General features: G+C 46.5%; 1 protein-coding gene across 1 annotated transcript in view; it reads left to right on the forward strand.

Moving 5' to 3' along the window:
• The first annotated feature begins 13411 nt into the window (after window positions 1-13411).
• The window catches only part of LOC130387947 (probable G-protein coupled receptor 158), a 76270-nt gene continuing 75810 nt past the window's right edge, over window positions 13412-13871 (forward strand). Inside the window, exon 1 of the mRNA XM_056597239.1 lies at window positions 13412-13871. This exon is cut by the window's right edge and continues 415 nt beyond it. Within this exon, the coding sequence (XP_056453214.1) occupies window positions 13412-13871 (460 nt within the window).

Genomic DNA, 13871 nt, shown 5'->3' on the forward strand with positions numbered 1-13871 from the left:
TTTTAGCTTTTTTTCCCACGATGCTTTGCTCTCCCCCGGACGGCGCATTAATCAAACACCGGCAAACTGCCTCTAAACTGCCGTCTAGAGACTGTTTTACGATCACCACAGAATTAGTTTTTTTTCGTCTTCTATTTCTTTTCCATTTTTTTTATGAAGTATCTTGGAATCAGCTCTTTGGCTATGTTGGCAGCGTTGCATTGGGGGAACTGCCATGGCTGGTGAAACAGTAATCTCACAGCCTACTCAACTCAATGGCGCAGCAATTTATTGACGGGAAAGAAGAGAAATGACTTGGAACTGCTTGTGACGACCATCTCTTCCTCATCTGAGTGCAGCCTTCATCCTCTGTTTGTTTGTGGCATGATTCAATCATCTGCAGTCTTAACGGGGAAAATGTAAGGCTTCGATTGAATTGCATTGGTTGATTTTCTGAAAATATAGAAGAAAAAAAAGTACAATTAGACAGCTCAAAGTGGGTACAGAGAGAGAGAGAGAGAGAGAGAGAGAGAGAGAGAGAGAGAGAGAGAGAGAGAGAGAGAGAGAGAGAGAGAGAGGATATGTAGAAGAGGAACATAGATGGGAATTGAACATAGATGGGTCACTACTAGAATGCTTGGCTTGTCTCCATGCATAGCCCAATAAAAAAAAAAAATTGTTACTTTGTTTTTCCCCATTGGTGACAGTACTGAACTCCATCAGACCATGCAGGGAACAGCCCCCCCCCCCCCAATCAATGATATCCAACCATGCAGAGGTCAGAGTTCACTTGGAAGGAAAACCTTTGCAACCATCTTTTGGTTGCAAAAACGGTTCCCCCCGGTGAGTAAGGCTTGGTGGCTGAACACATCCCGGTGTAGTGGAGTGTCTTTGGAGCCGTCTCCACCTACCCTGAGCTGTCTCTCTGATGAGAAGCCAGTGTAATGAAGATGAGTCTGTCCATCCACCAGTCTAACTGGGTCACAGCACCAGCGGCCGCTCCAACAGTGACGCCTGCTTCAGTCCTGTCGGCGTGGGGGGAGTCAGCTGCAGGCAGAGTGCCTTGCCTCAGCTAAATCCTGTCGTCTTCACACTGCATACACCTCGTCATAATAAATGAACAGGCACGTGCATTCACGTTCAAAACACACAGACTCACACAGTGAGATGCACATGGACCCACACAACGACACACTGGAACACACACACACACACACACCACAACATACCCGAGAACCAGTTGGGTTCTTCACAACATTGAAAAATAAGAATCATCTGGAGGGTTTCTCTGATGGTGTCCCCATAATCTGAACTGAAATAGAGTCATGATAAACTAGGACTCCTATTGAAAAACAGCTCAATCCAATAGCCTCTTCCACCTTGCTTAATGGTGACAGAGCTTCTGTCCTCACATTCCCCTCTCGTTTCCGCTGGGTGTGACAATGTTTTAACTGTACTTTTCTTGATTCCTGTCCAAAATAATTTCTCCTGGTAACAATGAAGCCATGGAAAGTGGTTTCTTTGAGACCGTGACAGCCTGTAGGTCATCGTGTGTCCGTCACGGTGCGAACACACGAGACACAGCGCGCGTCTCTCAGGTGATGGTGCTGGTGATGAGGATGATGATGATGAAAGGGCAGTTGGAGTCCCGTTGAAGATGAAAGAGAGGAGCGCGTCGCCTCCCCTCTGCAGGTTCATTATTCTCAATCCACGACCACTTTCTGTCTCCCTCCATCCCATTACTTTTATCCCACGTGGCCACTTCAAGGCCCTGCTGTTTGCTATCTCCTGTGTGACGCGGGCTGAGGCTTCTTCATGTGGAGGAGATGTTAATAGGATCACAGTGTTGCTCTGAGACTTTGATCCGGAAATTGAGACGGATCTGCTTGTTTTTTTCTGCGCGTACAACATTCCCTCTTCTGCTAATTACGTTTCTTGTCACAACCTGCGTGGCCGATAGCGCGGTGGTTCCACACGGGATCCTTCGAGACGTAATTGTATTTATTTTATTTATGCATTTCCGGCCAACGTGATGATAAAGGTCAAATCGTTGTTGATGGATCGGTTGATTGAAATGTTTCTTTGGAATAAATAATTTGAATTGCCACGTCAAAGACAGTTTCATGTACAGACAATCATGTCTGAATCAGGGGGATAAAATGCAATTTAAAAAAAAAGGTGACCTACCGCTCTGACCTACACACATGCCATTCAGACATTACGCCCCCGCTCAGGCCTAACCCACCATGACAGACCTAACCCCACTGCTCAGACCTACATACATAGAGCCCCCCATCCCTTCGAAACCTACACATGGACCCCCCACTTCCCACTCCTACAAATGGACCCCCAACTCCTACACATGGACCTCCCCTCCCTACAGACCTCATGCCTAGACACTCCCCCCTCTTACACATGGTCTGTGGAAATGCGTCTTCAGGAAGGAGATGGAAGAGAGGAATGGAGAGGAGAGGAGAGAAATGGAGGGGAGAGGGAGGGAGGTGAGAAGAATTGAGGGGAGAGGAAAGGAAGGGAGGGGAGAGAGTATCAAAGAGGAGAGGTAGAGGAGGGAAGAACTGAAGGGTAAGGGAGGGATGGGAGAAGAGGGGGGGGAGTATGAGGGGAGAGGAAGGGAGAGTGTGGGAGAGGAACAGAGGGGTGAGGACAGGAGAGGGCAGAGGACGGGAGATGAGGGGAGAAGAGGGAAGGGGACAGTGAGAGGGGAGGAGAGAGAAGTGAACGGAAGAAAGGAACGGTTAGGAAAGCAGATGGAGAAAAGACAAGCAAAAAGAAAGAGAGGGAACAGGCAGATAACATAGAGGGGGGTTCTGTGGGAACACACTGATAGCTGCAGGCTCCATTTCACAGATCACTTAATAGCAGGGACGTCGTGGCACCAACAACAGGTCTGCGAGAGAAGACTCTGTCCCCATAAACAGGTCTATCCGCCTACAGACTCTGTCCCCATAAACAGGTCTATCCCACTGCAGACTCTGTCCCCATAAACAGGTCTATCCCACTGCAGACTCTGTCCCCATAAACAGGTCTATCCCACTACAGACTCTTTCCCCATAAACAGGTCTATCCCGCTACAGACTCTGTCCCCATAAACAGGTCTATCCGCCTACAGACTCTGTCCCCATAAACAGGTCTATCCCACTGCAGACTCTGTCCCCATAAACAGGTCTATCCCACTGCAGACTCTGTCCCCATAAACAGGTCTATCCCACTACAGACTCTTTCCCCATAAACAGGTCTATCCCGCTACAGACTCTGTCCCCATAAACAGGTCTATCCCACTGCAGACTCTGTCCCCATAAACAGGTCTATCCCACTGCAGACTCTGTCCCCATAAACAGGTCTATCCCGCTACAGACTCTGTCCCCATAAACAGGGCTATCCCACTACAGACTCTGTTCCCATAAAAAAAATGGAAGATCATGGTGACTTTGGCGTGAAGGCTTTTTCTGTTAATGTCCCTTCTGACCTATGTGAGATGTGGTGCTTGGGCAAAAGATAAAAGCTGTAATGTGCGATCATTTGTCTTGGGATTAATTTCAAAAGAATCATCACGAATGTTGCACTGGCCTAGAAAGCAGATGGGAAATGTACTGCATATAATCATAGAAGGAAACTGTCTTTGAATTCATTAAAACCAAATAAGATTTGCTGAGGATGCAAGGTCTCAAAGACCAGCTTAGATTCTGTAAATTAGATATGTTTCGTCTAATTACCCCTGCTGTGTTTTCCTGTGTCTTTATGCAAGCCTAATTTAATGTGAGGTCATTCAGTAGATGCTTAGCCAAGCTGACGTAGAGTTTATTCTGCTACAGTTATACAAGAATCATGTCGGGGGTTAGCCATCTTGCTCAATGATGCCAAAGGAATGACTTTGGACTTTGAGGATTAAACCCAGAACCAGTGGGGTGTTACAGATAAATGTTTCAAAGTTATACTCAATGTTTTCCAGGTTAACTCTTTAAGGTCTACCTTAACCTTTGACCTATAATGTTCCTCTTTTATACAGATGTACGGCTTTTTATTCAGATACCCGGCTACTGAGGTACCTCAGTGGGTCACCATGCATACACAATACCATTACTTATAGACTACATAATCATCTTAATTCGATTTTAAGAATAGGGTCAGAAATAAGACGTTCATCAAAGTTGTGTGAATACATTCAGGAAACTCCGGCGCCCGTTATTAAATGCGGATTATCGTTCAGGATTATGCTGGATTTATTATCTCTCATTACTCACTTGTCACCACTTGTCAGAGCGCAGGTCCATGCGATGCAAGGGATTAGTATTTCACCCTACAACGTCCTACCAGGAAGCGTCCTTCTCCGTCCTCGGGCAGTTTGTCCCTGTCAGGCTCCGGTACCCCAGGTTGAACCCCCACAATAACATGCATTTACATCAAGGATTTCAGCAGGGGGGGGATAACGAAACACCAGAGGCTTTCAGAACACACACACCCACCCACGCACACGCACGCACACACATACGCACGCACACACAGGCAAACACACGCACACACCCAGACGCCAGAGAAAGAAAAAAAAATACACATTTCACAAGTGACATTTTAAGCGGCCTCGCAATTAAGTAGCTTGTGTTTGGGCCTAGCTCGCTAAAGTACAGCTCTCCCGTATGCTAATTCAGCAACTAAAGGCAAAGTGAATTACTTCAGGGGGGGAGGAACTATGGGTGAGTTTTATTACTGCTATGGCAGATGGTTAATGACCCTCAACAATGATAAAGGATTTTATAATAACCAAACTATGGTGGTACTGGAAGGAAGGAAAGAAGCAGAGTGGGTGGAGGAGGTGGCGCGCAGCCTGGGACAGTCTGAGGTGCTCCACTGAGCTCGAAAACATATTTCCTAAATGTCAAAATCAGGCTCAGTAACTCAGGAGGTAAAGTTATGTTTTCCCACCGACCTTGAGGTGTTATGATCTAAGTGTCGCGTGTGTGTGTGTGTGTGCGTGTGTGTGTGTGTGTGTGTGTGTGTGTGTGTGTGTGTGTGTGTGTGTGTGTGTGTGTGTGTGTGTGTGTGTGTGTGTGTGTGTGTGTGAGTGAGTGAGTGAGTGAGTGAGTGAGTGAGTGAGTGAGTGAGTGAGTGAGTGAGTGAGTGTGTAGATTGTTCACACAACATACACATGCCCGCTCACACACGTACACATGCACACATGCACACATGCACGTCAGGGCTTTTGAGTTCTGGTAGATGGAGTATTAATTTAAAATCAACCAAGTAAATGAGCCTGAATATATACAAAGATTCAAAGTTTAGAATCTCAAGGCTGTACAGATTAATTACTTGATCCAGAAATGTGTGTTTGCAATTATAAGATTTGTTCGAGCTAGGCACATCTATAATCTTAGAATCATTCAGAGGATTTTGTTTAATTAATATCTACTAACGCGTTGGTAGATTTACATATTCAGTGCTGTTGTGGTTTCATCTTTGGAGTCATCATCATATAAGCATGTAAGCATTATTCCAAACATTATAAAATAGCATCTTCGTCAAATCTGATTAGGTCCAGATTTGAAAATGTTACATTTCACATAAGCAGGTTTGCTTTCTACAGTTCTGAAATAGGACATTATTATTTGTATAATTACATTTTTAGTCTGTGGACCAGGATTAATATTTTGCCTTGACGCTCCACATTCTTCGTTCAATAAACGTATCATATTATAAACGCTTTGAATCAAGGTTCAGTTCAGCACACATACCTCACACCTATTCCCATCAATCAAGCTGGGATTGCAAAGCTTCCGTCCAGCATTCATAACACTTTATCAGTTTCCAGCTTGGCTGTTATTGAAATCCTGTTAATATTGAAGATAGAGAGTGGTGCTTTGGTTATACGACTCTCGTTTAACTTGGAGAAAAGCCCTTCACTTATTTTACAATCTTTCCCATACCCCAAACTACCAACATAGGACACATAATGAGGTCCACACACCTAACCAATCTGCCTTCTACAATATCAAAGCTTTTTTATGTAGGCGTAACTTATAAATCGAACGCAAAAAAAATCAAATGTTACATTCAGGACTTTCTTTTCTCACCAATAAACTTTGTATGAGTATGAATTTATACCTGAATAAGTAATTTGTTTGGGGATCAGTCTTTATTGTACTTTAATTTAATCTCTGCCTCCTCCTCTCTCACAGTGTATCAGCACCACAGCGGCGGTAATGGGCGGGCCGCGACGATGACTTCAGATTTATAGCAATCAAACAAAGGAGCGCCCGGGCTCAGGGGGAGGGTTGAACCATTTCACAGACCAGGGCACCGACATTACCATGGCCTTAACGGCGGTCTCTATCCCCCCCCTCACCCCCAGCCCCTCCCTGGTCGTGCTAGAGCAGAGATTGAAAGACAACGGCTGACCGGTGGGCTCAGGGCAGTCATCCCTCCCCATTAGACGGTTATCACGCTCACTGATGCCAGGAGACAGAATAAGTCTGGGAGGAGGAGAAGACAAAGCACTTAGCATGGAACATTTACTCTGCATCTTCTGTAAGAGGTTGGTGAATTATGTAGGGGAGGGGGAGTCAAAATAGTGTGCAGCGCAGGTCACACCAAGTGTTGATGATAGACACGCTTTCTGGGAGGGAGGGAACATAAGGAGACCATGGCAGAGAGAATCAGAATAACTTTTATTACATCTTGTTGTACAAGTGCACAAGAGTAAAATTATTATGCTTGGATCCTCAACAGCCTCACAGTAGCAACAATACAAGATAAAGTAAATAAGATAGTACACATCAAAATATGCAAAAATTAGAAGGGGACAAGGGGTAGTAGTACCTGCCACGGTTGAGTCTAGTGCAAATTACAGAAATATCTATTTAAATAGTGTGTTTTTTTAGTTGTTGTAGTGTGCGTGGGGTAGGCTTAGGGTAGTGGATTCCTGTAGGAGCCTGACTGCTTGGGGGCGCAAACTGTTGGTCAGCCTCTGGGTTTTGGCTTTGGCTTTAGGTACCGTTTCCCTGACGGCAGCAGCTCAAACAGTTTCAGGTTGGGGTGGCTTGGGCCCCTGATGATTCTGAGGGTCTTCTTGACACACCGGGACTTGAAGGTTTCCTGGATGGAGGGAAGCTCGAGTTACAGTTACAGTTAGAGCTAGAGTTGATCTGTGTCGGAGATGCTTTGTAATTACTGCTCATTTACTGGTCATTTGGGAGAAACTTTAATCCGAAGGACCTTACAATGAATTCAGATTCATTTTATCAGAGGAGCTGTAGGTAAGATTTAAGAGCTGTAATTTGAGTGTTATCTGTTAGAAACATTAAACCCATCTGTCAGCCAGTCATGTGTGAAATGCGCTCTGAGCATCTCTGGTGTGGTCGACTGCGCCTGCCTCTGTGAGCCAATCTGGATATTAGCAATCCCAGTTCATTTATGACTCATCAGGGCATCTCTTCCCTGATTGGTTCGGGAAGGCCGTCTTTACTGTCAATCACATTCAAACACATGGTTTTCTCGATGGCTGGGACCGTAGGGAGGGAGCAGAGAGGGAGTCAGCGTTATTTGGATTGTTGATTAAAGCGATCTGGACCTTCTCTGCTCTTTTCCATTCTCCTAGTCCTATGACAGCAGCTTCAAGGAACAGGCATGGGGGTTAAGATAAGATAACAGACAGATCCCAAGGCCATAACACAGAAGGTAAGTATATCTAAAGAATGCAATACAATGAAGTACATATATTAAAATGTATTAGACAAATCATAACACATAATGTAAGTTCAAAAATTGCATTATTTAAAGTGTATGTGTTGGGGTATTAAAGTGTCCCCCCCTTGTATTCGGGGTCACAACTAGAACCCAGGCATAGCTGGGGATCGCAGGGGCTGACTGTGCACCCATCTGCCACATCAGAGATGGGTGGGTCGTCTAGGGTGGTCTGATAGGGATTCTTGCCCAAGCAATAGGCCAGTAGGTAGACTGTGGACATTGGGGTTCATTCAAACCCACAACCTTCCAACAGGGAGTGGAACACCCTAGCCAGTAGAGTAGACATGGGGTTCCCAACCTTTTTTCTTCCAAGGACTAGCTTATTCCTAAAAAGATCTTTCATTTTTAGGCATAATTTTTTCATGGTTTTTCAAGATGGTTTATTCGTCACATTCACAACAATTAAAGCAACAGCAATGGAATGCTTGCGTCTCAGGCTCCCTTCAACAATGCAATCATATAAAATAACACAATTTACAAGAAAAACACAAGAAAAGTCACGTTTCCCTTTTCATCACTAAAAATAAGTGCATGGAGGTGATGCGTTGGTGTGTTATTATTTTTTTTCCTTTTCTGGAAATATTTCCAAGCCCAATTCTAACGGGTCCATGGACACGTTCCGGTCCGGGGACCGGGCAAATCGCTGGACGAAACTATCCGTGTGTTTCAGGGCCAAACATGGGGTGCATATCCATGTGTTTTTCAGCGGAGCACACTGCAGCGTGCAGATACACTCTGAAAGGGTGTCCCTGTGGTCACCAGTCAACCTGATGTGATCCTGGCTGAATCGACCAAGGTGCTCAACACATTCTGTGTGTTAGCATAGAATCCCTACAGGACATGGAAATGGATTAGGAGGAAATACACACAGAATCCACTTGTTTTATATTCCTCTCATGAAGGCATTTCTAGGAGGTGTGTGTGTGTGTGTGTGTGTGTGTGTGTGTGTGTGTGTGTGTGTGTGTGTGTGTGTGTGTGTGTGTGTGTGTGTGTGTGTGTGTGTGTGCGTGCGTGCGTGCGTGCGTGCGTGCGTGCGTGCGTGCGTGCGTGCGTGCGTGCGTGCGTGCGTGCGTGCGTGCGTGCGTGCGTGTTTTGTGTGCATGTGTGAATTAACATAACTTTTAAGGGAGCTTATTCCATGCGGTGTGATACGGACCGTGTCTGCTTGATTTAATTCAATCTCCGAGGGATACATGCAAAGTAAATGTACAATTATTAGCATATATGTGATGGCCTATAACCCTTCAATTCCTAGCCCTGGACAAACATCTATAATTCTCCCAGAATTCATTATTATAGATATTACTGCAATAACTAATAGGCCTATGCATACTGTTCTCGTCAGACAGAACGTGAATATTCAAATTCCTTTGGAATACCGTATTTTCCCTTTGCCCATCTTGTCTTCTGTGACGGGATATGAATTGAACGGATCAAAGGGGAAAGGTCGCGATCTAGCTTTTTCTTTTACTATAAAGGTGGCGCTGTGGTTTGATAAAATAAACGGCTCCTGTTCTACAGTGTTGCTCTGCTGCCATCTGCTGTACAACCAATGAAGCACAAATATAATATATAAATAGACAGACACACCGCCAAGGTAGCGAGGCAGTCAGACAAAACAAGACCAAGACGAGACAAGTAGTTGAGACGGAAGGAACTTGTGATTGCATCTCCTCAGGAAAACAATAGTGTTCATGAGCCCAGGAGGGCCCTGCCCCCTCGGGGCTGGAGCGACTGCATGATTATGAAAATGACAGGATCATGTGAAGTCTGTAATATGCTTTACAGTCGGGGAATAGAGCACCTTTTACAATATCCCATCTCCTAAAAATGTAAGCATTTGTACATGCTTGAAATCCTTTATTTTATATTAACTTCCACGGATAGTACCATAGTAAGTAGCCTAGATGTACAATACTGTAGGGAGAACTTCCCATATCCAGTGTGACATTGCTAGTGTCTCAGCTGGATGGAGGAGTTGTATAGCGGGGGCATACCTCTCACCTCACATAGGCCAGCTCCTTTCAGAGGCCCTTCTATAGTGTCTGTGTTCACTGAGGTCTCCTGATGGATGGGGCCTCCAACATTTCACAATGTAGGCTTGACAAATATGAAAATACCTGACCATGTCTGAACATCGCAAAATATTAAAGGAAAGCTTCTGGATATCTCAACCTGGACCCTATTTAATGATCGTGTCAGGTCGAAAGGACTACTACAGACAACATTTTGTGAAGTTGGTGTCATGGTCTTTCTGTTTCCTTGTCTTGTTTTGGTGTGTTTCCTGTTTTACTTTGGTATCTCAGTCTTGTTTCTCCCCATGTCCGGTCAGGTTTCCCTCCTGTGTGATTACTGCTCCCTCCCCTAATGTGTTTCAGCTGTTACTCGGTGCATGCCCTGTGTGTGTTTGGTATTTAAGCCCTTGTCTTTCAATTGTTCCTTGTCGGATCATTTTAGTTTGTGGTGAGTTGTGTCCTGTGTGTTCCCGGTGTTCCCTGTGTTACCTGTGTTACCCGCGTTCCTTGCCTTTTGCGTTAATAAATTATCCTTTCATTGAACTGTCTGCTATAGGGTCCTACCAGCCTGCCTGCCACCCGCTAACCGTGACAGATTGATCCGACCATCATTGGCCCCAGCAGACGCTCTTTTTGTTGGAGGCTGTGTTGGGGCGTACGTGCAGCGCTGTTGCTTCAAGGCCCGGGTTGGAGGGTGCCTTACGGACTATCAGAGTGAGGGTGGTGAGTTTGGAGTGCCATCCGGCTTCACATTTCTCTCCAGCCCCTGAGCTGTCTCCAGTCCCCGAGCCCTGTCCGGTCCCTGGACCCTACTCCTTCCCGAGGGTGCCCCTCTTCCAGACCTTCCAGAAGGGGCCCGCCCTCTACCTTGCCTTCCAGAGGGGTCCCGCCTTCTAAACCTTCCAGAAGGGGCCCGCCCTCTACCTTGCCTTCCAGAGGGGTCCCGCCTTCTAAATCTTCCAGGGGTCCCGCCTTCTAAACCGTCTTATGAGAGTTGAGGTGTTGCAGGAAGAGAGCGGTGGGAGGTGAGGTAGGGCTGGAGAGAAGAGGGCTCGTTATCTTGGACTGCAGAAAGCGTAGCTTAGTTTTGTCTCAAGATTCGGGGAAAGGATTGAGATTTAAATAAGTAAAGGGAAATATGCCACAACAAAAGGGTCTTTGAGTGAAACTCTGATAAATTGAAAGCTATAAAGGTCCTTTCCAGAATTATAGAGTATAATCTGTCTGTGGCATAAACAAGCACATTGTTACACAGTGCATTGAGAGGGGCTCATTGTCCCAGAGGATCACATCGCAACCTGTGTTTTGCAGGTTACTGATGTGGCCAAATCTTTTATTAAAAAGGCTTTCTTTAATCTAAGTATTGCAACATAATAAAATATTGAAATATACATTTTCAAATCCCCTTTCATTTAACTAGCATGTTGAACACAACTAATTGGTTGGTTGGTTACAGACCCTCCCTGTAAAAAGAAACCAATGCTTCCCATTGTCGTTGCTGCGGCTTCTCCCCGTATAGCGATCACATTATAGAATCCTAGGAAGAAACATCCTAGTTGTTTTAGTATTTTAGAATCTTTACAGACAAAAAGTACAAATCATGAATCTATAAAAAGATTCTCAACCTGAAACTTTCCGGAATTTGAACATTGTCTAGTATTGTAGGATAGGCCTTGTTGTCTGATAAGTATTCTCTCTGTTTTTCGGAGGGCCATGTCTTCAATGTAAATTTACCATAAAGGCTTTTGTTTGAGTGCAGGACTGTGCTCCTTGAACCGGGTGCTATATATTGTCGACTACCGGGAAAATAAAATGTGGCCATCACCGTATTGCATCACCAGTCTAAGAGATGATAACAGAGTGTATGCATATAGAGAAAGTGGTCTGGTCCGTTCCCGAACACAAGATAGAGCTTCAGTTCACTGAAAAGATAATATCAACTCTGTCACGCAAACTTTCCTCGCTTATGAGAGTAACGAGACCTACATGCATAAAAAAAATACTCAGCCGATTAAACCTGATTTGAAAGGCCATATAGAGTATAAAATAATCAAGTGATCCATCAGAGGGCAGTCAAGACCAGGGTGTTCCTATCCTCAAGCAGAAGAAGCTGAAATGATGAAAAGTAAGAATAAAATGTGATATAGATGATAAGGTTCTTAGATGGACATTATCTAGAGATGTATTTGCCTGTGTGTGCGTCTCTGTGTGTGTGTGTGTGTGTGTGTGTGTGTGTGTGTGTGTGTGTGTGTGTGTGTGTGTGTGTGTGTGTGTGTGTGTGTGTGTGTGTGTGTGTGTGTGTGTGTGTGTGTGCGCGTGCGTGTGCGTGTGTGTTTGAGAGAAAGCGATGTATTAAGGAAGTAAGGAAGACACAATCGTGTCTGTATGCAAAAGTATAGCTAATGCCATCTGTGTGGTTTTCAGTTTTCACATTTTCAAATTGCCCCGCTAGTTTGCTTGTCATGTGACCCACAATTTCATATCTGTCAGCCGTGTCTATGGGATAGGAGGGTGAGGGAAGGGTCTTCATTTGGTCTGCTCTGTTCACACGATACACATAAGGAAGGAATGTTCAGGGAATCATTTCAAGTTCTAACTTTCTCCGTTCAGCAGATGAATCAGCCATAAATACATCGTAACAGCGGCATGGCTCATTCTACAGCAAACTGATGGTTTAAGTAACTATATAACCCCTCCCCATAATCTGCTGGTGGTTAGTGAGGTCCCCCCTTAACTGTTAAGCGTCTTGATTGTCTAGAAAAGCGCTATACATCCGTTCTAGTGTTTCGGAGGTCTGCCACGCGAGGCAGTCGCCGCCACGTTTGCCACGTTGTCATGGCAACAACCTGCCGTTCAACCTGTTCGACGGGTCACAATTAGCGACACCTGCTTTCCCCGCCTGGAAATATGTGAAAACGCGCGCGTCGGCCGACACGTGCGCACATGCGCACCGTACCTTTCTCTTCCTCCACGCTCTCTAGTCTCTGCCCTCTTCCCGCGCTTCGCTATTCCTAGACCAGCTCTCGTGCCTCGTCTGACGCCAGCTTCACGCGCAGCAGAACGCCCTCCGCTCGCTCTCCCGCTCGAGCCATCAACACGCGCTCTCATTCAGCACCGGACAGCTCCTCCCGCCGTTACCGCGCTCCACCTACAAGGCCGTCGCATGAAGCAGATTGGTAGCGGGAAAACCCCCGTCCTCGTGGGCGACCCTTCAGGCGGCCTATAGGGCGGCGCGGGAAGGAACCTCGCGCTCAATGCGATGGAGCGTCTCGCGCTCACATGGATCCTTCATACGACAACTGCGCGCTCACAGTGACACGAGATGGAAGGTAACTAGATGTCTGGAGCAACGTCGGTTGTTTTTGGACCTTAGTTACCGCTCGTTGGGAGGTTCCGGTAGAAACACGGCGGATGAAAGACGGGGGAAGGATTCTGGATCTTCAGTTCTGACAAAGATCAGAAGAACGCAGGATGGAGATGAGAGCTTTTCTTCTGGATGTCAGCCTTTACACTACATGACGGATGTCATCACATAGCCGGTGTGAGTCTGCAACGTGTTGCACGTGTTGAGGTGAGGAGTCCCGTGGTGGTGATGCTGCTCCATCGGCCCCGGTAGAGCCTCGGTTCCTCTGTTTCCTCCGTCAACACCAACAGGAACCATGGCTTATCTAGCCGTCGGTCTGCTGCTGCAAACCGGACTGGTTCTGGCCACGAACTACGGCTACGTGGAGTGGTCGGACAGTGAAAAAGACGCGGAGCTCCGCACCAAGAAGCCCACAGTCCTAAGCTCTCCGAACAGCAGGGAGCCGCTCCACGCGCCCACCCTGCTCCCCCCCGCGGAGACCACCCAGCGCACCCTGGTGGCCCACAAGATCGAGGAGGACCTGCCGCGCGTGGTGACCGCCTTCCTGCACAGCGGCGACCCGGCGGCTCTACGCGCCGTCAGCTGCTCGCGGAGCTACGAGCTGAGCGGCCTTCGGGGCGGCACGCGCATCGCCTCGCACTACTCCCTGCACAGCGTGCTGGACACCCTCGCGCACGCCGCCAACTTCCTGAATAGCGTCCTGCAGACAAACAGGTCGCGAGAGCACACCCTGCGCAGGGACATCCACTGGTACC

The sequence above is a fragment of the Gadus chalcogrammus genome, chromosome 8 (genome assembly GCF_026213295.1).
Source record: "Gadus chalcogrammus isolate NIFS_2021 chromosome 8, NIFS_Gcha_1.0, whole genome shotgun sequence".
NCBI classification, from domain to species: Eukaryota; Metazoa; Chordata; class Actinopteri; order Gadiformes; family Gadidae; genus Gadus; species Gadus chalcogrammus.